This window comes from Ammospiza caudacuta, chromosome 4 (assembly GCF_027887145.1).
Source record: "Ammospiza caudacuta isolate bAmmCau1 chromosome 4, bAmmCau1.pri, whole genome shotgun sequence".
Taxonomy (NCBI): Eukaryota; Metazoa; Chordata; class Aves; order Passeriformes; family Passerellidae; genus Ammospiza; species Ammospiza caudacuta.
Window position 1 is genome coordinate 35,209,574 of NC_080596.1, and position 26,507 is coordinate 35,236,080.

The window sequence follows — 26,507 nt, forward strand, 5'->3', positions numbered from 1 at the left end:
CCAGCTGAGCAGTTTAATTTGTTAATTCTTCAGGATTAAGGTTCATGAACATGTGGAAATTAACTGGTTTTGGGCATTTAAGTCTCTTCAAGTAGCACTGTAATTCCTTTAAGGCCCTGCCTGCCTTTGGTTCATGATAATCTTGTTATGGAAGGATGAGAGCAATTTTAGTCAGGTTTAAAATAAAAAGGAGAGCTTTGGTTCCTCTATATTCCAGTTGAATGGGCTGAGTAATTTTCAGTAGTTTTCTTTTGAAAGAGAATGAAGTCCAGCCACATCAGACTACATGAGAAAACTACACAGACAATGAACTAAGTGTTTATCCAGGGGATTCTTGATCAAACTAGGTTTTCCTTTCTCTCTGTTTAATTACTGTAGGCCAAAAGAGAAACCTGGCCACCTGTGAGTGTGGAGGTTGTGCATCTGCAGGGGACAGGGGGTCAGGGTCAGGTTTCAGAACTGGGCCTTTACATCTCAAGACTGCCTTATATTTACTAGAGCAAAGCAAATTCTCTTTCAATGCATTTTTGGGTGAATCTTCCCCTGTCTCTGGCCTTGATGCTCATGGTCTGATGTGTTTATTGAGGTGCTGGAGGACCGTGTGACAGTGATTGAGCCCCATCACCTCTCCTTTGTAGACCCGGAGGTTCCCAGTGAGAAAATCCTGTACAACGTGACTGTGCCTCTCCTTCCTGGGCAAGGCAAGTGTACCTGCTGCATGCCACATTTTCTGAGCACATCTCCTCCTTCCCTCAGAGCATCACTCTGTGGAGGCACCTGTTAATCCATTTGGCCTCTTTCCTTGGCTTTTAAACACCTTGTTCCTTTACCCAGCTTGTTCAGGAATGTGCTGCAGGGTTCAGACAGTTTTTGCTGCTGTCTGAATAATACTGAATGTTGTGTCCCATGGCTTTCTGCTTCCCGCCTCTCGAGTGAGTGGTTCTGTGAAGAAATGCCTCAGTGAGGAATCATTGTTTTATTTCTCTTGACCTTAGAGCCCATCCTCCATGCAGTTGCATCCGTGTGACTTGTTCTGGAAGCAGTACAAGGAAGTACCCAAAGGAGAAAAAGCAAAGGAAGCTGTGGAATCAGGTAATTAACCCCTCCTGGTAATGCTGGTGTCTCTGCACCCACAGGTATTGTGGAGCACAGGGACAAGCCTCTGTCCCCAGCCAGGTTCTTCAGCCAGGCCGACATCAACCACGGCAGGATTGCTTATCGCCCGCCGGCCGCCGCCCCTCACCTCCGGGAGATGACGGCCTTTTCCTTCGCAGGTGAGCTCCCAGTGCCCCTGCAGGGCTGGCACAGCTGCACTGCTGCTGCTCCTCCCTGCTGAGGAAAGGCTCTGCCCAGTTCAACATCAGCACTTCAAATTCCCCCCAAATCCACTGAGTCCCCGTCAAGGCGTGCTTTCCCGTCCTGACCACATCACTCTGTGCTTGTGTTTGTCCTGCCAGGTCTCCCGGAGTCCGTGAGCTTCCGGTTCACAGGTATGTCTGTTGCCAGGCTTGCAAGGGTCTTCCAGGGTGAGAGAGAGACGAGAGTCTTGATTCCATGATCAGAAGGCTGGATTTATTATTTTATGATATATATGTTACATTATGACTATGCTAATAGGAATAGAGAGAAAAGTCTCAGAAGCTTGCTATGCTAAGAATAGAATAGGAATGAATCAACAAAGGAGCTCTGATTCTGTCCCCGAGAGAGCTCGGCCTGTGATTGGCTTTAATTGTACACATCCAACATGGGCCAATCACAGGTGCACCTGTTGCATTCCACAGCAGCAGATAACCAGTGTTTACATTCTTCTTCTGGGGCCTCAGCTTCCCAGAAGGAAAAATCCTAAAGAAAGGATTTTTCACAAAAGATGTCTGTGACATATGTCAGCCGCTTTTTCTTTCCTGGCCACAGCAGTTTTCATCCTTCTTTTGCCCTTCCCATTGCCTGTTGCCCCTTGGCCTTTGCTCTGCTGCAGGCACACCTGTGGGCACTCAGTAGGAATTTCTGGAAATGCACGTGCCTGGGGAATATTAATTTGTCAGGTTCCCAGCAGTGCTTTACAGGAGCTGAGCTGCAGCTTGCTAGAGACATCTTTTTCCAGTGATTGCCTGGAATCAGTCCTAAAAGCCTGATTTATCCCCATTGTCCCCCAGTGTGAACAAGGAGTTTTACGCTCTCATTTTCTTTAATACAGCATGGAGACATTTCTGCAATTAAATTGCCACAGATAAGCTGCTTGCTTGTTTAACACATCCTTCTGTTTCCATGTGCTTTCTGGCTTCCACTAGCAAGGAGAAGTCCATGTTCTGAGTTAGGGGCAGAGAGAAATGCTCTTGGCCTGAGTGAAGCGTGTGTATACTCACAGATAAAGGTGGGAGATGAGTCAGCCACGTGGAATGGTGATTTTTGTACAGACAGGTGAATTTCCCAGGTGAAGGGTCCCTGCACTCAGGCATGGTTTCTGTCTGTGCCTAGTGTCTGGTGGGGAGCACACAAGCCCGGAGATGGTGTTTGTCATCCACCTGCTCTCTGCTGAGCAGCAGCCTCCAGTCTTCCAGATCGCAGCTCCCTTTCTGGAGGTCAGCCAGGGGGGCAGAGCCACCATCGGTGAGTGGGGTGCATGGGGCACGGGCTGGGGCTCAGTTCTCTGCCAGGAGGCCCAGCTTCATTTGCCCAGGGGTTGCTTGAGAGCTAGTCTAGGAGAGAATTCCCTGACACAGCCTGAGCATCATCAGGGCACAAACTATTTCCATGGAACTTGCAGCTCTCAGGCTGGGGAAGCTCCAGAATTATTTACTTTTCTTGTACTGACTGAATTACAGGTTTTTTTTGGCTCCATTCACATCAGCTATGCTCTCTTTCCCTGGCACAGGGATCCAGTTGGCTGTAAGTGACACGGATACAGCTCCTGAGGGCCTTTTCTTTGAGCTGGTGAAACCTCCCCATCATGGCATCGTGCTCAAGTACAGCGCAGATGTGCAGGAGCTCATGAGAGCAGGTGAGTGGAGCAAGAGTTTCCCTCAGTGCAGGAGAGGGGTCAGCCTGGCTGGTTTATATGAGCAGGGGGAGACAGATGCTCCTGGCAGATCAGGATGCATCCATAGGGAAGCCTTATCTAGCTGTGAGCTCAGGAAGCAGCTGGGAAGAAAAGGAGGGTTGGTGCCCTCCTTGAGAATCACGAGGAGTCGCTGGCGCTGGGAAGGTCACAGCTTTTCCTCTTCCCTGCCAGCTCCTTAATGAACGTCCTCATAACCCACAGCCCTGGCAGGGTGGGATGAAATGCCAGTTTAGTTCTTGATGAAGGTCATTTGAGTTGGATTCCTGCTCTGAGCAGGGTCTTTCTGACTCGCGTGTCTCCTCCCTGGGCAGGCGACACCTTCACCTACGAGGACGTCACCCGGAACGCTCTGCAGTACGTGCACGACGGCTCGGCAGCGGCAGAGGACAGCATGGAAATCTCTGTCACCGACGGTGTCACCACGGTCACCACGGTGCTGAGGGTGGACGTGTCCCAGCTGGACACCCACGGCCCCCAGCTGGCCCTGGGCTGCCTGTTGGCTGTCACCGTGGCCAGCAAAAGCTCTGTGACCCTGTCCCGACAGCACCTGGCTTACACGGTGGGTTTGCATCTGCTCCTAAGCCCAGGGAATGCTGCCAGGCTCCCTTTCCTCATCCCCCACACACCTCCCTGCTGTCAGCATGGATTCTGGCTAGAGAGCTCAAGTTTTGGCTGCTGCCAAAGAGAGGATAACAGACTCTTTCATCCCACAGGGATTTAAGGTTATCCCCATTTGACTGTACCAGAGGTGAACTGCCATGCTAAACATGAGAACCTAGTTAATCCCAGATTTTTCTGTCAAACAGTCTTGCTAGTAAAGCACGTGGATTTGCCAAGTGTTAATCCCTTGAAAACTTCAGCCTCCTCACCCACCTTTTTCTGGGCAGATCGGAAGGGGGAAGGAGTAAACAAGCCTAGGATGCTGCAGAGCTTGGTGGCTTGAGTTGGTCCCAGGGCTTGTGGGCTGTGCAAGAGTTATCCTGCTGGTGACATTCCCAAGAAAGCTCTGTACTCCTTGCAGATGATGTAATACCCTCCTGAGGGAGGAGAGATCACAGTACAGATGCAAGGCTGGAGAGACCTGAGCTGAGAGAGGCTGGCTCTTAGATTATTGAGAATTTTTTTTGTTTTTTTTTTAAGGGATCGGAATAGTCTGAATACAAGTCTGGAATCTGTCCTGTCCTCCTCTTAAGGAGGAAGGCTGACTAGGGAGATGCTCATGTTTAATCTGAATAAGATAGGGAAAAGAAGATTTCACTTCTGACCCATATGCTCAGGATGTGTTGATTTCTGCTCTGGGCCTTATTTTTCAATCACCTAACAAAACTCTTCTAAGGAAGATGACATCTGAGTTGTGATACCACAGTGTGGTTGTAGCTAATGTGGTTGAAAAGAGACAAAATCAGCTTTTAGTTCATTGTGAAGTACTTTGAAAATGAAAATACCAGGCTTATGTCTGGGAGACTGTGTTAACGTGACACAAGGACATAGAGAAAGCCTTGCTGAGCTGAGAGAAAATGAAAATACATTTCGTGGTATGCTTTGAAAATGTCAACCCTCCTGACTCTCTTCTCATCAGTAGAGTTTCACTTAATATTCATCTGTGGGTATGACCTAACTAGGCAGGTATAAAACTATAAAACTTTTATTCTTCCTTCCATTTTTAGTGGGACACAGCAATGGCTAATTCTGCACTGTTTTCATTTGGTTTGTTTCTTCATGCTTAGGACAACAACTCCCCTGACTCAGAGATCAGAATCCAGCTGATATCTCTGCCAGCCTATGGGACCCTCCTCAGGACATCAGGCTCCCACAACGAAGAGCTTTCCAAGGTTTACAATTTCACCATGGAAGACATCAACAGCCAGAGGATCAGGTAGCAAAGAACACTGTTCTCCCTCAAGCCATACCAGTTAAAAGCTCACTGAGCTTTTCCCCAGGGATCTCTGGGCTACTTCAAAGAATTCAGGGAACGAAAGCAATGGAGGGTTGGGAACTGAGACACCACCTCTCTTCCAAGAGGATGGGATGGATGTGCCTGGGGGTCAGTGAGGCTCCCTGACTCCCCATGTGCTCATCCCTCAGCTACTCCACCACGTTTGAGACCAGCAATCAGCCCGTGACTGACATCTTCCACTTCTCAGTGCTGGATGCTGACAACAACAGGCTGGACAGACAGATGTTCACCGTCACCATCACCTCCGCCCCTGCACTCATCGCCTTCGCTGACCACGTCACCGTGAGTGCCTGGGCACAGGGATGTGGCTCTGGGTGCCTGGGCACAGGGATGTGGCTCTGAGTGCCTGGGGACAGGGACAGCCATGGCTCTGAGTGCCTGGGGACAAGGACATGGCTCTGGGTGCCTGGGCACAGGGACAGCCATGGCTCTGAGTGCCTGGGGCAGCCATGGCTCTGAGTGCCTGGGGACCGGGATGTGGCTCTGAGTGCCTGGGGACAAGGACAGCCGTGGCTCAGATGGGAGCAGCTGAACAGTTTTCCTGGACTGAGGGGAAGTGACTGAATAAAGTGTAGTGTTACTTGTGCCCCCCAAAAGATGGACAAAGCACTTGGAGGCTGGAGGAGGCTGACAGTCCATCTGCATCCCCAAACCTCATCTGTTTATATCTGTCCACTCAGGAGCTGCTTGTCCCTAGGGTGTCTTCTTGATATCAGTGGAACAAGTCACATTTAGCCCTACTCAATATTTCATCCCTAATTTCACCAGTGTATGTGTAAGAGACTCTTTAAGTCTGAGGACACCTGGTGCTTTGGGCTGACACAGATCATTTCACACTCCTTATCCAGGCCTTTGGAAGTCATCTCCCTCCTTTCCAGCTGTGCATTCCCCCTCTCTTGCCTTCAAAAGGCTCTCCACAACAAGAACTGCAGGTCTTGCCTTCCAGGAGGTCACCATGACACTGACAGTTCTTTTCCTGTCCTGTCCACGCTCCTCTTGGAGGCCAGATGGGCTTTGTTCTTCCCATCCCATGTCACCTCACCTCACCTCCCTGCTGAATTCCTGATTAACAGACCCAGGGGAGGGTGGGACAGTGCTCCAGCACCCGGGCAAGCCTCTCCCAGGGAGGCAGCCTTGTTCAGTAAGGATTTGTGTTGTCTGCTGTTGCTTCCCAGGTGGATGAGGGGGGCAGGGTCCCGCTGCTGGCTCATCACCACTTGACTGCTGACTATGACACTGCTGCCAAGGAGGACCTGAGGGTCACCATGGTCACTCTGCCTGTGTATGGCTGCATCGAGAACACCAGGACAGGTAAAACTGCTGGGCACTCCCTTCTTTCCTCCTCTGGGCTCCTAACAGGATGACATCTGTCATATCCCATGAAGGGGATGGCTTGTGCTGCAACAAAAACTGCAGCTTCCCCAGGGCCCACTCTAATACAGCAGATGTTTTCTCCCTCAAAGGCCACTAGGTGTGGGAAGCCAAGCTGTAGAAGGGAGCATCCCTTCCTCTGCAGCCTTCACAATGTGCTGGGTCTCTGTTCAGTTTATCAGCCATTTGAGCATCTTTTCACCAGCGATATTCTGGTTTGCAGGAGAGAGCTTTGGCCCACAGAGTGAGTCTGTGGGGAGCACAGATGTGTCCTTTTCTCTTCATGATGTCCTGGAGAAGAGCATTTACTACTTCCAGAGCGTCCATGAGAGCATTGAGCCCACAAGTGACGCTTTCAGCTTCTATGTGAGTGATGGCTTCAGCCAGTCAGAGGTGCAGAGCATCAACATCACAATCCAGGTATGCCAGTTGCCGGAGCCCTCTCCTTTCACACAAACTCTTTTTCAAGGCTTTACTCCTTCCTTTTTAGTATGTGGGAAGGGGAATTAAAGGGAGATTCCTTCCTCTAGCACAAATTTACCTGTGATGCCCAGGGACAGTTGTGCATTGTAGCTTCTTCCCCAGGGCTTACTGCTCTGGTGTCTCCTCCGTCTTGGAAGCAGCCGTGGTGCTGGATAGGTTTGGAGGGACTGGTGATGCCAGCTCCAGTTCTGTCATTTGGGAGCTTGTGTTTCAGTCAGGTGGGCCTTTCCCTGTGCTCATGTTCCTTTTCCTGGCTGTGTGCAGCGGCAGAATGACGAGCCCCCCAGGATGGTGCTGGAGCCCGTCCGGGTGCAGGAGAGCTTGGCCGTGGTCGTGACCAACGCCTCCCTCAGCCTGCAGGACTTGGACACGCAGAGCAGCGAGCTGGTCATCGTGGTCAGCCAGAGCCCTGAGCATGGTACGTCCTGACAGGCTGGGGCTGAGAGACAGGGAGTCTGTCTGTCTGTCTGTGTGTCTGTAAGAGCCCCTGCTGCGAGAGGGAAGCCTGTCATGTGGGAAGAAGCACAATCTGGACCAGGACTACGCTTGAGGAGAGCCCTGTTCTTGGCGGGCTGTCCCTGCTCTTTGCCAGGGAGCACAGGGGTGGTGCAGGTGTTTCCCTGGGGATTCCCTGCTGGCAGGTGCCTGTCCCTGCAGTGCCCAGGGCAGGCAGGGTGCCAGGTGAGGGCGGGCCCTGTCCCCAGCGCACTGTGCTGAGCCGTGTGTGGTTTGGCAGGCCAGCTGCGCAGAAGGCAGAGTGCAGCGGAGGCGCCGGAGCAGGGCCGGCCGCTGTCCCGGGGCTCCTCCTTCACCTACCAGGATGTCCTGGAGCGGCTGATCGTGTACACCCGGAGCGGGGCCGCTGCACACACCGACGGCTTCGGCTTCTCCCTCAGCGACGGGCTCCACACGCAGGCAGGGAGGCTGGAGTTCTCCATGGAGCTGCCCAGGACGCTGCCACTCACGGTGGCTGTCAGCAGGGACCTGCAGCTGCCAGCTGGTACGGGGACAGGCGTGAGAGTGGCATTGCTGGGCACTGCTGTCGCTTGGCCGGGCTGCCTGAGGCTGCCTCTGAAGCTGATTGTGGGTTTTGCTCTCTCTGGTGCAGGCTCTGCAGCTCGGCTCACGGCTCAGCACCTGAAAGCAGCAGCTGGACATTCAGAGGACACGGCCATCAGATTTGTCCTGAGAAGGGACCCCAGCAGGGGCCAGCTGCAGCTGACCACAGCTGATAGCCCAGTCCAGATCTCTGCCAAAGGACCCCTCAGAAGTTTCACCCAGGCTGATATAAACAAAGGTGAGAGTGCTGGATTTTAGGTAGTCACGGCAAGTATATCAACCAAGCCTGGTTTAAGGTAGTCCTGTGAGGAGCAGGGAGTTGGACCTGATGATCTTTATGGGTCCCTTCCAGTTTCAGATATTCCATGACTCTGTCATCTTTATGAGAGGGGAGTGATGAGCTGAAGTAGGGAAGGGAGAGGGAAAGAAGTAAGCTCAGGTTGTTAAGTTAGAGCAGAACCATGTATCATTAAATATATGTTAAAAAGTCTCTCTCAGCAGAAGAAAGAGAATAAAGAGAGAAAAAAAATGTTGAAACCCAAATCCAGGAGCCCTGTCAAGCCCCAGGTGCCTCAGCTGATGGTGCCAGCCTGCTTCTAAAGTAAGGATTAAAAGCTGCAGCCTGTACTAAAGCATCTCTTTTCTGCTCTCCCTCTCCCCAGGGCACATGGTGTACAGCCATGGCAAAGGGGATCCCGGCGGAAACTTCCCCTTCATCTTTGATGTGATGGATGCAGATGGCAACAAGTTGATGGACCAGGTTTTCCACATCCATGTAATAGGTAAAAAGTTCTGCTGAAGTTGTGTTTTCTTTGCTGCAGAGCTTGAGCCTGCCCACAGATCCCCATCCCACATGTACTGCAAGGCAAAATGGAATTTTTGAGCTGTGGTTTTGATGAGCTGTCAATTCCAAGGCCTTTGAAGTGAGGGGCACGGGGAGATTTTGCAGATGCAAGGGTTCATTCTTTGGCTTCTGAAAAACTCACTGAAAAGGTAGAAAAATTCCTCTTAATGCCTTCATGCTGTTTAGATAGTCTTTAGGACATTATAATGTTACCATCCCTGATAAATGGGATGGCCCCAAGTTCCTGTTTTGGAATTACCAAAATGTTTGTGCGTGTACTGTCTTTGCTTGAGCACAAGTACCTGAGGGATGGAGTGCGACTGTCTCCTAACTCAGCTTTGTGTTTAACCCTTCCAGAGGACAGATTTCCCCCCTCCATCATCACCAACAAGGGGCTGGTGTTGGATGAGAACACAGCCAAGGCCATCACAACCCTCCAGCTCTCAGCCACTGACCAGGACAGCGAGGCCTCCCAGCTGCAGTACAAGGTGACCCGGCAGCCACAGCTGGGCCATCTGGAGCACGTGGCCTCCCCAGGTGAGCAGGGAGGTGCTGGGCCCTTGGAGCAGCAAAACACTGGAGCCTCTTGAGCCCTAAACATTCACTGCAGGAAAAACGTGCCCAGAGGCAGCAGCACGGAATTCCCAGAAACTGTTAGAAATCAATCCACAGAACAATTCACAGAATTGTTAGGAACCAAAGGGCCATTAGCCCAGAGGGTTGGGGAATAAGGTGAGTGGAGGCAAAGCAGCCCAATAATCCCAGTTGAGGATTTATGTGAGTTTATGGCCCTACTGCTGCTTCTACATGTCAGGAAAACCTTTGGCCTTTGCTGTGAACAGCACAGTGCCCCAAAGAATCCATCCCTTAAAGTCCTTGGAAACAGCCCATCTTGGTGAACAGATGACTTGTCCTGCACATGTGATCTGAATTTCAGAGCTGCCTTTCATGCCTGCTGACAGTGTAAGTGTGCTGTCCCTCTCTGATGAATTAATGTGGTGTCACATTATACGCTCTTCTGATTTTATTATACTCATCTAAGATTATATTTCTTGTTAGCTTTAGATTTCTCATTAACATGAGATTAAAGTGGAAATATCTGCTGTGTGTTTTCAAGATGCAGACAGTCCCTGTACAGCTCAGTTTGAGTGTGGGGTTTGCCTCATATTCTCACCAAAAACGTGTTGAAAGGGCAGGAATAATGAATGAGTTATAAAACTTCACTGCTGAGAGTAAATTAGAAACATGCACTGTTTTTGCCTAAATTGCAAACTAGCCAGTAAATCTTGTACTTTGGAGACTTCAATTAAGGACTTTATTCCTCCTATTATTTAAAATCTGATGATGATTCTGATTTCTGTGTTTTTTCATGTCTGTGAGGGACTAATAAAGATACAGAGTCACAGACTGAGGAGTAGTTGTAATCATGATTTAAACAGCCTAAACCTAAGAAGAGAATACTGAAATGTTCAAAAGAGAACCCAAACCTTCACAGCTGATGAGCCATGAAGAAATATTAGCTGAATGTTCCATTTTGGCTCATTTATTTAAATCAGATCCTGGTGTCTTTTGTAGTGTGGCCAGCATCTGTCAGCAGCCATTTAGATATATTAGTGATAACTTCTTGTCAGGGTGTTTGTTGACAACAGCAGTAAAACTGTTGAACACAGCAACGAGATTTAAAAAGCTCAAGTGCTTTTTGAAATGCTTGTCAGGTACCTTTCTGTGGCTGTGTCACACCTAATGGCCTGTAAAGATGTCACTATAAATCAGTGCTGAAAAAGGAACTTGGTGCGAAATGCAGGGGTACAAGGAGGGGCAGAGAGAAGAGACACTTGGAAGGCATTTTGGAAAACTGCTGTGAGGCCAGGAGGCCTTTAGCTCATCCTCAGCGATGCCTTGGTTGGGTTAGTCCTGCCCAGCAGTCACAATCCAAGTGTTACATGGGCCATTTTTCTCCCAGCTTCTCTCCCCCTCTGCCCCAGGAGGCTCACTCCCAACAGGATGAGGTCAAAAGAAGCCTGGACTTCTTTCGGAGAAGGAGATTTTAGGAGGCTCTGTGCCAGCTTAAATCCCTGGCTCCACTGAGATTCATGGGCCAGCCTGACTTGGATCAGAACCAGCCAAAACTGAGTGCTTATTGCTAAATATGTCCTGTTTCCTGTAGTTTTTCCTTGCCTTGCTCTTTCTGTTGCACATTTTCCCCCTGTTGTTCATTTCCCAGGGACAAGAATTAGTTCCTTCAGCCAGGCAGACTTGGCCTCTGGCAGCATCCAGTACATCCACACCAGTGACATGGAAAAGCACAGGGACACCTTCACCTTCTCTGTGTCTGATGGGACAAACGAGGTCAGTCCCAGCCTGACCTCTGCCTGAGAAGGAGCCTGGGCAGAGGTGGCTGTTCCTCCTCCTCCTGCTGTGGGATTCCCCACATCCCTCAGGGCAGGGAGTAAGCCCTGTGCAGGGAGCAGGGAGCCACACAGTCAGACCCTGGAGAAATGCCTCTTTGCTGCTTTCTGAAAGAGCTGCACGTAGAGGGAGAGGGGCAACACAGACTGAGAAGACGGAGGGAGAGTGCATGTCCATAAATATCACAGAAAGAGGGAGAATTAATTAGTGAGGAGGGATAAAGAAGGGCATGTTCATGTGATCTGGGCTTAGCAGCTCAGATTTACTCACCAGACAAGGCTGAAATGAAGTGACCCAACCTGAAGATTGCTGTGCTCTTGCCATGAAGTCGCACTCTTGGAAGGCTGAGTTCATCAAGAGAGGTTTTTCCTCCTGTGCCAGGTGAGCCAGACCTTTGACATCACCATAAACCCCGTGGATGACTCCTTACCCGTGGTGCAAATCTTTGGGATGACGGTTCAGGAAGGGGTGAGAAAAACCATCACTGAGTTTGAGCTCAAAGCAACAGATGCTGACACAGAGGTAAGGCAGGACCCCCCCAGCCTCCTCCCTCCCCTCTTCTGCTGCACGTCTGGGCTGTTGGGAAAATGGGCTTGTGTTTTAGGATTCATAAACACTGAGTTTATGCTTAGCATGGATGAGAATGGCACTTCCTCTTCTTGCTGGGTCTGGCCAGAGGCTGAGCTGTCTGACCCTGGCTCTTCCTCACTGCTGCTTCCCCTGCAGCAAGAAATCCGGCTGCCTGAGCCAAAATCCTGCCCCAAAGGTTTTTGCTGCTTCTGCCCTGGCAGAGTGGCAAGGGACACATTGCCCAGCATGGCTGCAGGGCTGGGGGCCGCTCTTGTGTTCCTGGAGCTGTCCCGGGGTGGGAGCTGTCTCCAACCCGCTGAACCAGGAGTTGGGTGGGACGTGCCTTGCTTTGTCGGGAGCCGCCTTGGGAGAGGGATAAGGCCAGGGCGGGGCTCAGGGGGAAGCAGGAACGTGCTGGCCCTGAGGTGGTGTGCCAGCCTTGGCCCTCCCTGTGCGGGCACAGGTGGAGTCCATCACGTTCCGGGTGGTGCAGCCGCCCCGGCACGGGCTGCTGGAGCGCGGCGGCCGCGGGCAGCGTCCCCTCCCGGCCAGCACCTTCACCATGGCTGACATCTACCAGAACCTCCTCAGCTACAGCCACCACGGCGGCGGCGCCGCGCTCAGGGACCGCTTCACCTTCACCGTGTCCGACGGCACCAACGCCCTCTTCGTGGTGCAGGAGGGCCAAAGGAAGGTCAGGGGGCACAGCGGGTGGGAAGGGGCCTTGAGAGCGCACAGGGAGCTGCCTCTTCTCGGGGCAGGGGCCTGAGCTGCTGTGGCTGCAGGCAAGGGCTGAGTGCTCTCCTTTATGTGATCCCTTTGCTCCTTCCCCTCCCTGCCCTCTGGGTGTGCAAACTCACCCCAGGACCTCGATGGCAGCAGAGCTGAAGGGAGCTGAGCTGGTGATGTGTTGGGGGAGGCTCTGCCTCCCAGAGTCACCCCCTTTTATCTTGAACTGTTGTCAGGTGGTGACCGCAGCGCCGCAGCGCTTCCAGGTGGAAATCCTCCCTGTGGATGATGGGACACCCAGGGTTGTCACCAACGTGGGCTTGCAGTGGCTGGAGTACACGGATGGCAAGGTAACACCTGCCTGGCCTCGGCCTGGGCTGCTTCTCAGGCTGCTCCAGGAGAAGGGGCTTCTCAGGAAAACATCCTCATCCTTCAGCACTTCTGTTTTTGTGAGGGAGAATGCCCACCCCAGGGTACATTTTTAGCTTTGCTGATGGTGGAGATGGCTTGATGATGTGCTGTAGCAGCCATGGCAGAGATATGTGGCTTTCCAAGCATATGGTGCAGGAATTTCTTGTTGTGACATACCTTTGTTGTGCTGAAGTCCAAACAGAACCCCAGGAAACTCTTGGCTTGTTTTTGAGGAGCCAGTATTAACTGTAAAGAAACACTTTGATTCATCCCAGAAAAAAAAAGAGTGGAAGATGGTGCAGTAAGAAATTGTATTAAGAAATGGCTATCTCAGCTCAAACTCCTCATTTCAGGAAAAGCACTCCTGCAGCCTCAAGCAGTTCAATTTTCTCTCTTTCTCCTGCTGTTAAAAACATTTTGTTTTTGAAGAGGAAGCAAAATGTGGTGGAACTGAATCAAATCCCTGTGAGGGCATTTGAAAGAGGCTCTCATGGAGACTCAGCAGAGCTGTGTGAACAGTCTTGAGTGAGTCCTTCAATCTGAGGCTGTTTGCAGATTTGTTTTTTTGCCAAGCAAGGCCTCACCTGAGCATCAGCACAGCTCATGGAATAGAGGTGTCTAAGAGAAACCCAAAGATTTGTCCTAGCTTTTAGCTCCAGCTAAATAAGGCTGGGCAGCTGCTTTGGAATTTGCTTTTCTTTGAGCTGCATTTGTCTTTTAAATTCAAGTAACCAGATGTGAGGCAAAATTTGAATCCTTCCTGTGTTGTCATACATGTTGTGGGTTATCTCTGTTCAAGGCTGCTCTGTACTTCCACATCCCTAGATCTTCCCTCATGGAGAGCTGTTTTGACAGAGGGATGGTTGGGCTTTTTGTGTGAACAGTCAATCAGACTTGCACTGCTGGAGCCTCAGTTTTACTCCCTTGATTTGGCTTTAATCCAGGCCACCAATCTCATCACTAAGAAGGAATTACTGACGACAGATCCTGACACAGGTGACAAACAGCTGATCTATGAGATAACAACTGGTCCCAGGAATGGTCATGTGGAGAACAAGCTGAAGCCAGAGACAGCTGTGACCACCTTTACACAGGGTATGGACCTGGGCTGTGCCCTGCTGCTTTTTTTTGCATCAGTTGATTCAGTTTGTTAAAATAAGAAAAAAAAAATAGGTGGGAGGGAAGAAAGCCAAGGGGCAGCATGTTGAAAACAAGCATTGAACTTTGCTGTCAGTTGCAGAAATCCTACAATTTCTTAGAGACAACAACCTGTGTCCTGTAGGTTGTCCCAGGTTCTCCAGGCTTGTTAGAGCTGGAGATGTGACTTGGGGCAGTAAAGAGAGGTTGCAGATCTTGCAAGTGCATCTGATCATCACCGTCTGGCAGAGGTGCAGCTGTGCAGAGTCAGCACTGTGGGGGAGGCTCACTCTTGCAGGGCTGAGGGGGTAACTGCTTCCTATGCCACTGGGATCCCCAGTCCCAGCAGATCCACACTGCTCATCCACAAAGCTGCCTTTGGATTCCTGTGTTGACTCACTGGCTGTTCCCTCCTGGCAGAGGATGTGAACCAGGGCCTCATTCGGTACGTGATGCACGAGGAGAAGGTTCAGGAGACCACGGATAGCTTCCAGTTCCTGGTGAAGGACGGCAAACCCAACGTGGTCAGCGGCAACGTCTTCCACATCCAGTGGTCCCTCCTCAGCTTTACTCACTCCAGGTAAGTGCCATGAGGGTCACAGCACTTGCCTGGCAGCTGGGCTCTTACCTGAGCTCCCTACAATGTGGGAAGGAAATCCTGCCAGTGAGGAGAGGGCCCTGCCAGGCTGAACCACGGAGCAGCTGCCCAGTTATTTCCCTGCCTCGGATTTTCCACGGAGCCTCACCCTCAGTGTCACACAAACACGCAGGGTTTGCTCCCCAGCCTGTTCCTCACGTGCTTGCTTGATCCCTTTCCAGCTACAAGGTCAGGGAGAGCGCTGGCTCTGTGAGCGTCACCGTGAGGCGGCTGGGGAACCTCAACCAGTACAGCATCGTCCTGTGCCGCACCGAGCAGGGAACGGCCGCCGCTGGATTGGGAGTACGGCCCGGAGAGGAGGACTACGTGGAGTACGCGGGGCAGGTGGGTGGCACACAGCAAAGGGACGGGCTCACCATGCCTGCCACCAAGCCTGGAGCAAAGAATGGGTGGGAAGTGACCAAAACACCAAGGAGGGTGTGTTCTGTTAGTAAACTCAGGCGGGTTGTTTGCTGTTGGAAGAGGGAGCACCTCAGGAAGGACGGGGAGCTCCAGGTGGCACTCCAAGGACAGCAGTCATCTTGCTGCCCTGTAGGTGCAGTTTGAGGAGAGGGAGGACACCAAGGCCTGCACCATCGCCATCCACGACGATGATGTGTTCGAGGGCACGGAGAGCTTTTCCGTGGAGCTCAGCATGCCGGCCTACGCCCTGCTGGGCAACGTCACCCACGCCACTGTCACCATCGCCGACCCCGAGGACGAGCCCACGCTGCAGTTCGACAGGAGCACCTTCCACGTCAGCGAGAGCGCTGGCTTGCTCTCGGCTCCTGTGCAAAGGAAAGGTGGGTTGGGCCGTGCTGAGCCCCGTGGGAGGGACACGTGCAGAGGGGGAACCCTTGGCCTTTGTCTGTTTATGGTTTTGGAGCCTTCTCCCATGTTTTGGAAGAGGTTCTGGAGCACAATGCAATGGCAAGCAATGCATGGGGCAGCGTTGTTTATTTTTTTAACCTTTCCTGTCTCTGCTGTTAAAGCCTCTTGGGTTTAGATTTGTTCCAGCTCCCGGCATGAGCAGGAGCAAACCTTTGTATTTGTTTGCTGCTTCTCTGTGAGCTAGGCAGTGCTTTATGTGGAGCCTGTCAGTGTCTGTGTGTTCTTTAACAGGCAAGTGCCACCTCTCGGCTTCCTGAGTGGGGTTTAGGAGCTTGCCTGGAAGTCATGTCTAAGCCAGCCGCTATCCAAGTTCAGCATTTCATTCCTCATCCTCTTTTCCAAATGCTGCTTTATTATTTAAGTGAAAGGTGTCTCCACCAAGTAGATTTAAAGTATTTCCACTATGGAGTTTTCCTATTGCTTCCTAGGGGATGCCAGCAGCACTGTGTCTGCCATCTGCTACACCGTCCCCAAATCAGCCAGGGGCAGCAGCCTTTACATGCTGGAATCTGGCTCCGACTTCAAGTCCCGGGGGCTGTCAGACGAGAGCCGCCTCGTGTTGGGGCCGGGGGTCACTGTGGTGACCTGTGATGTCACTCTGATCGATGACAGCGAGTATGAAGAGGAGGAGGAGTTTGAGGTGGTGCTGGCCGACGCCTCGGACAACGCGCGCCTTGGCAGCCGGGCTTCGGCCAACGTGGTCATTGCTGGTCCCAACGATGCCTCCACGGTGTCCCTGGGGAATGCCACCTTTACTGTCAGCGAGGCTGCAGGTGAGGAGCAGAGGGCTGTGTTGGGATGCTCCCTGTAGAAGCTTTCACCATGAAGAGGTGTCAGAAGGAGCGATTCGGGGCACAGCAGAACTGCAAAGATGTGCTGCAGAGGGGCTCTGTGCTTCCCTCTGTGCCGAGGGGGAGGCTGGGGGCAGGAGCAGTGCTGAAGGGAAAGGGGTGGGCTTGTGGAACGTGGCTGCTCTCTCAGTTTGTTCTCTGTCATGTGCATCTGGCGCTGCAGGACGCATTGAGATCCCAGTGCTGCGGCAGGGACCCGACCTCTCCACGCCCACGTCGGTGTGGTGTGCCACTCGGACATCAGACCCGCCCTCGGCCAGCCCGGGAGTCGATTATGTGCCCAGCTCCAGGAAAATAGAGTTCAGGCCAGGCAAGACAGAAGAGGTGAGGAGCCACTTGGACTCTTGCTGAGTCTGCTTTGCCTGGCAACACCTGTCTTGTGTTTCTGTGCATATCTGCTATTTGTTTTGAAAATCCTCTCAGGGCCACTTGAGAACTGTTAATGATTCTGCTAGGCACAGATTCCCCATGCCATCAGTACTCCAGCCTGGAGAGATTTGGTCCTGCCACCTCTTCCGGGGCAAGGATCGCTGCCTGTTCTCTGAAATGATAGGCTGAGTTTGTGTAGAACATTCTTTACATTGATTAGTGGACTCAGAAAACATAATTACATAATGGCTTTGCACTAGACTCCCAAATGTGAGTGCTGGGAAGGATGAAACTTTGTATGTCTAACAGCAGGAATTCCACTTTCCTCCCAGTTCTGCCCCCTGACAATCCTGGATGATGCCCAGTACCCAGTGATAGAAGGACTGGAGACATTTGTTGTTTACCTCAGCTCCCCCCACGGAGCCGAGCTGGCAAAGCCCTTCCAAGCCATCGTGGCCATCAATGACATCTTCCAGGACGGTAAGTCATCCCTGGCAGCTGTGACTGCTCCCTCCTGGCCCCTTGGCTCCCTGTGCAGCCCCAGCACTGCTTGGCTCTGTTTCTGCCCCCCTGCAGTGCCCAGCATGCAGTTCAGCAAGGACAGCTACACGGCCAGGGAGAAGGAGGGCACCCTGCACGTCCCCATCTTGCGGGCGGGGGACCTGAGCTACGAGTCCTCCGTCAGGTGCTACACTCGGAGGCTGACAGCGCAGGTCATGGAGGACTTCACCGAGAGGAGGGATGCAGAGGAGTCTCGCATCACCTTCCTCAAAGGGGAGAAGGTGAGCTGCACCTGCCTCCTGGGGGAGTGAAGAACCAGTGCTGGGAGAGGTTCACATCTCCTCCTTGGCCCTCTGTCACCAGAGGGGCTGGCAGACTGCTCCGGGCTGGTTTCAGATACAAATTCTTGTCCTGGCAATGTGACCCACTCTGAAGGGGTTGGGTGTTCCAGGATGGAACTGGTTAAACTGTGAAATGCAAATCTGATGCATCAGGAGGACCCAGGATTGTTGTACAGAGAGCTGTGGGTTTGTGGAAGGAGATGCTTTTGCTTCTATGTCTCATCATGTGACAGTGTGGTTGGTCCACACTGAAGGAGCAGCCCTAAAAATGGAAGGGTTTCTTCCAGGATGGACAGCACTCCAATGTGCAGCCCTAGATAGGGAAGTACACCCTGGCCTTTATCAGATTTATCAGAGTTTGCTGCTTTCTCCTTTTCACTTGGCTTTAGGTGAAGAACTGCAGTGTTCACATCAGTGACGACTCTGCCTTCGAACCAGAAGAGCAGTTCCAGGTCTATCTGGGGAGCCCCCTTGGAAACCACTGGAGTGGAGCTAGGATTGGGAAGATGGATGTGGCAACCATAACTGTCACCAACGACGAAGATGGTGAGTGAGGCTGCTCAGCAAAGGTGTCTGGGGTGTCCCGGGGAGTCAGCACAGCCCCGTCGATGTGGATGCCTTTGGTGCCACAGTCACAGCCTTGTGTACAGGCCACTGCTGTGCACTGGGCTGGGCTAAAGGGAGAGGCTGGATAGGAGTGCTTGGACCCCCCACCTCTCCTATTTCCCACTCCCCTGCAGCTGGAGTTGCTGTGCTTCCCTTGGGAGATGTTCCTCTCCCTCCACAGCAGCAAAGCCTGGAGAGATCTGTGGGGGAGAAGAGGGATGCCAGGCTGGATCACCAGCACGTGGCAGGGATTTGGGGACGTGTGGGAGGCAGGGATGGGAGAATCATTTGCCATTCTCTGTAGCCCAACACCCTCCTTAGGTTTTACCCTAAGTCACACCCAAGCCTTTTTGACCCCCGCTTTGAGGAGCTCCTTGCCCTGAAGGTGCGGGGATGAGCCTGAAAGGTGCCAGGGTGCAAATCTGGGGCTTTTCCCTCCGTGCTGTGCCCGCAGCCCCCACCATTGAGTTCGAGGAGGCGGCGTACCAGGTGCGGGAGCCGGCGGGCCCCGAGGGCGTGGCGGTGCTGAGCATCCCGGTGGTGCGCAGGGGCGACCACAACCGCACCTCCCACGTGCGCTGCAGCACCCGCGACGGCTCCGCGCAGGCTGGCGTGGATTACTACCCCAAGAGCCGCATGCTCAAGTTCAGCCCAGGTAAAGGGGCCCCGAGGGGAGGGTTAGGGGTGGGGGGCGTGGCCAGAACGCCCAGGGATGTGGGAAAAGCCACTTGTCGCAGGAATTTTAGCTGATGTGTTAAACGAAGGGTGATGGGACCAGAGGAAGGAGCACTGGCACCTGGCAGAGTGAAGTCCTCCTCGGGGAATGTAGGGCTGTGAGCACCTCAGACCATGTTGCTGGACCCTCACTAAACAGCTCTGCACACCTGAGGGAGAGGAGGGATGGCAATGTGCTTTGCATCCCAGGCTTTTCCTCCAGACAGCTAATAGAAGACAGTCATTATTAATCCTCAGTCAGCATCTGCTAGTAAATCTATCACCAGATCGATTGGATCAGTTGTCATAGCTGGAGTTTTATGTTGATAATAGACTCCTCTGGGTAAATTATTAGCAGCAATGAGTGGAAATAAAATTTATAATGTGTATTTTATCATAATGTCTCTGTGGTCACAGCCTGGAGCAGCTGTGCAGGGCTTGGACGAGAACTTGAGAGCAGTCTCTGGTGATGAATCAACTTCCCTCTGTTTCCCTTGCACTCGCGCCCCCAGGTGTGGCCCACATCATGTTCAAGGTGGAGATCATGTCCAACGAGGACCGGGAATGGCACGAGTCCTTTTCTCTGGTGCTGGGCCCAGATGATCCAGTGGAAGCAGTCCTGGGAGACATCAGCACTGCCACAGTGACTATTTTGGATCAGGAGGCAGCAGGGAGCCTGATTCTCCCAGCACCTCCTGTGGTGAGCGGATGTGATTTAGTGCCCTGCAAGTACAGATTGGAAACCACAGTGGGATTTTGGAAATAAAATGTAGAGCTGCAGTGACAACGTGGGAGGGAAGGATGGCATTTTCCACCCTCTCCCTCAGCCCCTCTTGCCTCCACACAGGTTGTCACCCTGGCCGACTACGACCGCGTGGAAGAAGTGACCAAGGAGGGCGCTAGGAAATCCCCCTCCCCAGGCTACCCCCTGGTCTGTGTGACTCCCTGTGACCCTCACTTCCCCAAGTACGCCCTGATGAGGGAGCGCTGTGCTGAGGCTGGCATCAACCAGTCCTCCATCCAGTTCAGCTGGGAAGTGGCCGCCCCCACAGACAGCAACGGAGCCCGGTCACCTTTCGAGACCATCACGGACAACACCCCCTTCACCAGCGTCAACCACAGGGTACGCAGACATTCCAGACTAAAGTCTCCTTGGATCTGAGGCCTGGGGGTTTGGGTTTAGAAAACTGAGTGCCGTTTTCCCTTAGCCTGCTGGAAGCACCAGTGGTTTCCCCCTCCTCGTTCCCTCAGGTGCTGGACAGCATCTACTTCAGCCGGCGGTTCCACGTGCGCTGCGTGGCCAAGGCTGTGGACAGGGCCGGCCACGTGGGGACGCCCCTGAGGAGCAGCGCGGTCACCATAGGCACAGACAGTGCCATCTGCCACACGCCCGTGGTGGCGGGGACGGCCCGAGGCTTCCAGGCACAGTCCTTCATTGCCACGCTCAAGTACCTGGATGTGAAGCACAAGGAGCATCCCAACAGGTATGAGGCTGAAGAAAGGGGAGTGCAGCCCTTCCCCAGCCCCCCTGGGCTTACAGGGGTGCCCGGGCTCACAAGCACGATGTGTGTGTGAAACACATCCCTCAGGCAGTACGGGCTGCTCGGGTTCCTGCTCCCACTCTCGTCTCACAGCCTGCCCAGCTGAGGGGGTGCCCTCCCCCGCAGCAGCGGGGAGCTGGGGGGACACAGCTTAAGGCTGTGCTGCTGGGGGGATCCTGTGCCTGCCAGGCTGCTCTGTTCTGCTGTCTCACGTGCTGCTTGTTCCAGGATCCACATCTCGGTGCAGATCCCCCACCAGGATGGGATGCTGCCCCTGATCTCCACGCTGCCGCTGCACAACCTGCATTTCCTGCTCTCCGAGTCCATCTACAGGCACCAGCACGTCTGCTCCAACCTGGTCACTGCCAGGGACCTCAGAGGCATCTCAGGTAACCTTCAAAGCTTCCTGAAGGTGGAAGCCTGGAAAGAAGTCAGAGAAAGGGTCTTTGTCTTCCTCTGGGCTCTCTTGACGTGATGTAAATAGCAATGAATCTTCCTGGTCTCACAGCAGTGACCAGAGTTGCCCCATTGGAGATGGGATTCCAGGCATGGGAACATTTGGGGTTGTAGGTTCATGTTGTGCTAGTGGTTTTCTGATTTTTAAATCATTTTTGTGATATCTTCCCGGTTAGAGAGGGATCTGCAGGGCTGGATCACTGTGTCTGGGTCACTGAGGTCTCCCATGAGGCAACAAAATCAATTCACTGCTGAAAGAAATATCAGAGCTGAAAAGAACAGGCAGATTTTGTTTCTGACACTCCAGGGAATTAAGTCCATGCTAGATCCAGGCAGGATCTTGTACTTTGTTCTGATAATCCCACACTTAACCCATTCCTCATTCCTTAAAGGTTAACTTCAGCCCTGAATCAGTCGGTCCCTAAGTTGGATTATTAGGATGCTTGCCCCATTCCTGTAACGGTTTCCCCTGTGAAGACCTGAGTGTGTCCTCCAGGATAAGGAAGGGAGAGGAGCTCTGGTGATTCAGGAGTGAAGCGAGCATGTGGCGTGAGGCAGTTTAAAGCCGGGAGGGGTCACTGTCCTGGTTTGTGTCCCTCAGAGGCAGGGTTCCTGGCCGAGGTGGCCCCGGAGAGCTTGGTGCTGGGCCCGGGCTATGACCGGCCCTACCAGCTGGACCCTGCAGTGCGGGAGCCCGGGAGCATCCAGCTGTACCAGCACCTCAACCTCAAGAGCTGCATCTGGACCTTCGACGCCTACTACGACATGACCGAGTTAATCGATGTCTGTGGGGGCTCTGTCACTGCTGACTTCCAGGTGAGAGTCCATCCCCAGCTCTCCCACTATCCCAGATCTCAGCTCTCAGGCACAGCTCTGCCTTGCACTTGAGTGTAGCTTGCTGCTCTGCTCTGTACAGGTGGAGTGTGCCTTTCCCTCCCTGTCACCTGGAAGAGAACAGTGCTGTGTGCATTTATTTAATGTATTTTCCTAGGAGTATCACAGGTTTTATTCTTTTAATTTCAGAGCACCAGAAAAATATTTGTTTTTTTTAATGTATAGCCATACTGGAAATATAAAACATTCTCAGCTGGGCTCTCTTTTATAATTTTGGCTGTGTTCTCAGCCAGTAGAAATGAGCCAAAAACAGAGCAGAAACAGCTTAGTTCATGCTCTACAACAGAGCGAGGCCATGGGATATTTTAACTCATTTCCTAATTAACAGGCTGGCAGACCAAAACCCAGGAATGTTCCTCCATAAATGAGTGGCTTCCACTATGTGAGGTGTCTCACCGCCCTCTCGTGGCTACATTATCCATGTGCAGCGCACTCCACCTCCCCTAAGCTCAGGCATTAAATTCCCAGGCACTTTGCTAGGACCAGTATCATCTCTTTTAATTCCTGCCAGCCTGGACTGCTTCATTAAGTTTCCTTTTATAGCTCCAATTGTTTGCAGAAGCCCAGAGAAGCTACTTGGCCTGAACAAGTGCCCACTGGAGCATGTGGAGCCTGGCACCAGCCAGGCTGGAACATCTCCCTGAATTCTCCGGGGCCTGCAAAGTGCAGCTGCACTCTGCAGATAATTAATGGAGAGCTCTGGGAGGCCTGAGCAAGCAGAATTGCTGATTTTTAATTCCCAGCCTTGGAAGCTGGGGGGTTTTGAGGTGAAATTGCACCTAGAGCTCCTCTGTCCCATGGTCCCAGCGATCCTCAGCACTGCCCCTGAATTAAAACCCAGGTTTGTCTGAGGTAAAGAATACCCAGAGACACCTCTGACCTCCCCTGAAGGTGCCTAACCCCCTTTTTGGGGTTTTATTGCCAGGTGAGGGACTCTGCCCAGTCCTTCCTGACAGTCCACGTGCCTCTGTATGTGTCCTACATCTACGTGACGGCGCCGAGGGGCTGGGCTTCCCTGGAGCACCACACGGAGATGGAGTTCTCCTTCTTCTACGACACCGTGCTCTGGAGGACAGGTGAGCACTCCAAGGGCTGTGGAATAAGTGGCTCCTTCGTGTTTCCCCTGAGCTCCTGCACTGCCACCAGAGTCCCGAGGGAGTGGGCACTCGGAATATTCCTTCCTTTATGCCTGTGGGGGACTTAGCCGGGGGGGAGGGAGGAAGTGTGCAGCTGGCTCAGTGGAGGATGATGCCAAGGAAACCCTGCCTTTGGGAGGTCTCCCAGAGCTCCTGGGGCTGGCAGAGGCCAGCTGAGCAGCGAGCGTGGCCCCGCTGTGCTTGCAGGGATCCAGACGGACAGCGTGCTCTCGGCCCGCCTGCAGATCATCCGCATCTACATCCGCGACGACGGCCGCCTCGTCATCGAGTTCAGGACACAGGCCAAGTTCAGAGGTGAGGGCACTGATCCGGGCAGGGACACACGGCAGGGTCACACACAGCTCTGCTCTGGCACCACGGGCAGCAGAGCAAGTCCCTGCCCCACCAGGAGCCCCTCTGTGCTGACAACATGGGACCTCTGTGCCCTGTCACCTCCTTGTCCCCCCCCAGGGCTGTTTGTCATGGAGCACCACAGCCTGCCAGATGTCAGGTCCTCCTTGATGACTCCAGAGCACCTGGGAGGGATCGAGTTTGACCTGCAGCTGCTGTGGAGTGCTCAGACTTTTGACTCTCCCTACCAGCTCTGGAGAGCAACCAGCTCCTACAACAGGTGAGGGCTGGGGGTCCAGTCCCCTTCAGCAGCTTCCCACAGCACCAGGCTCTCCCTGGCACCCCTCCAGCAGCCACTGCAGTAGTGTGGAATGCTCAGGAGCTTGGCCAGAGCTTGGAACACTGTTCTACTGAGAGGAAAACCAGCTCAGCCTTTTGTAAAGGAATTTTTCCAGCAATGAAGCATGTGGATAGGCTGATCCCAGAAGTGACGGTGCATTTCAGGTCACGTTCGTCCCTCAGGGACTGCTGGAGGACATTGCCGGGGCAAGACAGAGCTGCTGCCCTGGGTGAAGAGCTCTGAGCTCTGCTTGGTGACTGCTCCTGTCTGTTCCCAGGAAGGATTACTCTGGAGAATACACCATCCTGCTGATCCCCTGCACGGTGCAGCCCACGCAGCCATGGACAGAGCCTGGAGACAAGCCCCTGCCCTGCACGGCTCACGCTCCCGAGCGGTAAGGAGGCCCCGGCCCCAGGGCAGGGCCAGCCCCTTTGAGCTGCACAAACCTCATCTCCCCTTTCTTTCCTTCCTTCTCCCAATTCCAGGTTTTTGATCCCGATTGCCTTCCAGCAGACAAACCGCCCGGTTCCGGTTGTTTACTCCCTGAACACAGAGTTTCAACTCTGCAACAACGAGAAGGTTTTTCTCATGGATCCCACCAAATCGGAAATGTCTCTGGCAGAAATGGATTACAAAGGGGCTTTTTCCAAGGGTAGGATTTACCTCACCTCTTCTGCTTGTTCCCACTGTTTTTCCCTGCACAGCTTCCATTTCCTGGAGAGGAAAGGGCAAAACCCAGATGTGGCTTTGCCTCTTCCACAGCAATAAATGGCATTTTGAGCATCTTACAGCCCTGTAAAACAGCAACATGCTCTGGCACCTTGTTTTGTCACTCGCACCCCCCAAGCCCTTCCCAAACAATCCAAACCCTTCTCAGCACAGACTCACCTGTGGTCTGGCACACTTGGCTCTGGCAGTGTTCCCCTGGTTGGGGGATCACCTGCTTCTCTTTGTTCCCAGGGCAAATCCTGTACGGGCGTGTGCTCTGGCACCCGGAGCAGAACCTGAACGCGGCGTACAGGCTGCAGCTGGAGAAGGTTTACCTGTGCACGGGCAGGGACGGCTACGTGCCCTTCTTCGACCCCACGGGCACCGTCTACAACGAGGGGCCCCAGTATGGCTGCATCCAGCCCAACAAGTACCTGAAGCACCGATTCCTGCTCCTGGTGAGTGTTCTGCTCCCGCTTCCCCTCTGGGATTTCCTCTGGCAGCAAGCAGATCCTGACTGCAGAGGGATGAAGAAAGGAGCTCACTGGATCTTTTGTACTGCTGGTGCAAAGTGTGAGCACAGGACTGGTTTTTCCCCACCCTTTGTCCACGAGTGTCCCTTAATCCGTGCCTGCATGTAGGTGTGGAGATGGGGCATTTGCATTAGAGCCCTTACCCAGGTAGTGCCCTGCCTTCCAGCCTCTTTTGGGAAAGCAGACAGCATCCCTCAGGACACTTCTCTGCCTTCCAGGACCGAAACCAGCCGGAAGTGACGGATAAGTATTTCCACGATGTGCCTTTCGACGCCCACTTTGCTTCTGAGCTGTCCGAGTTCCACTCGGTCAGCAGCATGCCCGGAGTTGATGGATTCACTCTCAAGGTGGATGCTCTCTACAAGGTATGTACCCAGTGCTTTTGATAGCCCAACACTGCCTTGTCTGTCCAGGACCTCCCAAACACTTCATGAATTGCAGGCTCTGGGCCCTCAGAATTCACCTCTGACACAGGAAATGGAGATTAGGATATTTTTCTGGTGATTTTATTTTTTTTTTCTGAAACATTAATGAAAAAGCTCTTTAAAAGCATATTATTCATGTTCCTGAATAAATTACTGCCTCTGGCAAAGGCTGGACATCCCACTGGGTGGTCTATATTACTGCTTAGAAAAACCCACTGAGATGAATTTGTCAGACACAGGACACAAAAGACACCAGCTTTTAACAGAATCACTTGATGTAAAACCCGACAGATGTTAATGACATCTGTCCGTGCCTTCTCTTTGGGAAAGGTGGAAGCTGGGCACCAGTGGTACCTCCAGGTGATCTACGTGATCGGCCCGGAGGGCACAGCCGGGCCCCGTGTGCAGCGCTCGCTGGCTCGCCGCTGGCAGCGCGGCCGCAGGGACCTGCCCGAGGCGCTGGATGCCTCCCTCGTCTACGACAACGAGGGCGACCAGCTGAAGAACGGCACCAACATGAAGTCGCTGCTCTTGGAGAGGGAGGAAGCTGCCGCCGCAGCCTCCTTGTCCCAAGCGGGCGCCTCCCTGGGCAGCGCCTTCGCCGCCCTCACCCTGCTGCTGCTGGTGCTGTCCGGAATTTGCCTCCTGGCTAGGGAGTGCCGCAAGCTGCGGAGGAAGCGGAAGCGGGAGGCTGCAGGCGGCGCTCCCGAGGAGCACCCCTTGAACACCAAGGTGGAGCTGCCCCGGGGTGGCCCGCAGGCCGTAGGCAGCCGGTGTTGCACGGTCAGGAACGTTCATCCCCCGCGGGACTACGGCGGCAGCTGCCAGGGGCATGGCAGGAAGGTGAAGCAGGTGAACTTGGAAGTCAAAGTCCACAGCAATTTGCACGACGGCACGGAAGTTTAACGGAGCACACGCGTTGGGAAAAGCTTTTTATAAACTGTAAAATAAAGATAATCCCAAACTGAAATGCCATGTGGGTGTTTTTTTAGTTTGCTGAGGAGGGGCAGCTGTCAATTCCCGCTGCTCCTGTCCTAGCGACTTTGCCACATGGCATCGCTGCCCTCTCTCGGTGCTGCTCTAGCTCGGCGGGCTCCAGCTCTCCCCGGCGCTGGGCAGCGTGGGGAAACAATCCTTCATCCCCGGCATGTGGGAGCTCTCAGCCAGTCTCTGCGTCCTCTGGAA

The 26,507-nt window shown here is 53.2% G+C and overlaps 1 protein-coding gene across 1 annotated transcript in view; it reads left to right on the top strand.

Annotated features, from left to right (window-relative positions):
• Positions 1-26,240, top strand: part of FRAS1 (Fraser extracellular matrix complex subunit 1) — a 105,474-nt gene extending 79,234 nt beyond the window's left edge. The window contains exons 32-73 of the mRNA XM_058803272.1: positions 587-701; positions 1,137-1,274; positions 1,458-1,490; positions 2,476-2,607; positions 2,873-2,998; positions 3,370-3,617; positions 4,786-4,934; positions 5,144-5,297; positions 6,191-6,326; positions 6,610-6,806; positions 7,134-7,287; positions 7,606-7,869; positions 7,978-8,166; positions 8,591-8,710; positions 9,130-9,309; positions 10,997-11,121; positions 11,563-11,703; positions 12,215-12,445; positions 12,717-12,830; positions 13,836-13,986; positions 14,449-14,608; positions 14,848-15,010; positions 15,222-15,468; positions 15,985-16,329; positions 16,571-16,731; positions 17,109-17,256; positions 17,353-17,558; positions 18,008-18,164; positions 18,679-18,879; positions 19,451-19,638; positions 19,786-20,061; positions 20,190-20,422; positions 20,708-20,868; positions 21,537-21,751; positions 22,755-22,905; positions 23,173-23,280; positions 23,437-23,596; positions 23,934-24,050; positions 24,142-24,308; positions 24,617-24,822; positions 25,116-25,262; positions 25,653-26,240. Coding sequence (XP_058659255.1) covers positions 587-701; positions 1,137-1,274; positions 1,458-1,490; positions 2,476-2,607; positions 2,873-2,998; positions 3,370-3,617; positions 4,786-4,934; positions 5,144-5,297; positions 6,191-6,326; positions 6,610-6,806; positions 7,134-7,287; positions 7,606-7,869; positions 7,978-8,166; positions 8,591-8,710; positions 9,130-9,309; positions 10,997-11,121; positions 11,563-11,703; positions 12,215-12,445; positions 12,717-12,830; positions 13,836-13,986; positions 14,449-14,608; positions 14,848-15,010; positions 15,222-15,468; positions 15,985-16,329; positions 16,571-16,731; positions 17,109-17,256; positions 17,353-17,558; positions 18,008-18,164; positions 18,679-18,879; positions 19,451-19,638; positions 19,786-20,061; positions 20,190-20,422; positions 20,708-20,868; positions 21,537-21,751; positions 22,755-22,905; positions 23,173-23,280; positions 23,437-23,596; positions 23,934-24,050; positions 24,142-24,308; positions 24,617-24,822; positions 25,116-25,262; positions 25,653-26,228 — 7,590 coding nt within the window. The 3' untranslated portion in view covers positions 26,229-26,240. The remainder of the gene's footprint in view (positions 1-586; positions 702-1,136; positions 1,275-1,457; positions 1,491-2,475; positions 2,608-2,872; positions 2,999-3,369; positions 3,618-4,785; positions 4,935-5,143; positions 5,298-6,190; positions 6,327-6,609; positions 6,807-7,133; positions 7,288-7,605; positions 7,870-7,977; positions 8,167-8,590; positions 8,711-9,129; positions 9,310-10,996; positions 11,122-11,562; positions 11,704-12,214; positions 12,446-12,716; positions 12,831-13,835; positions 13,987-14,448; positions 14,609-14,847; positions 15,011-15,221; positions 15,469-15,984; positions 16,330-16,570; positions 16,732-17,108; positions 17,257-17,352; positions 17,559-18,007; positions 18,165-18,678; positions 18,880-19,450; positions 19,639-19,785; positions 20,062-20,189; positions 20,423-20,707; positions 20,869-21,536; positions 21,752-22,754; positions 22,906-23,172; positions 23,281-23,436; positions 23,597-23,933; positions 24,051-24,141; positions 24,309-24,616; positions 24,823-25,115; positions 25,263-25,652) is intronic.
• The last annotated feature ends 267 nt before the right edge of the window (positions 26,241-26,507 follow it).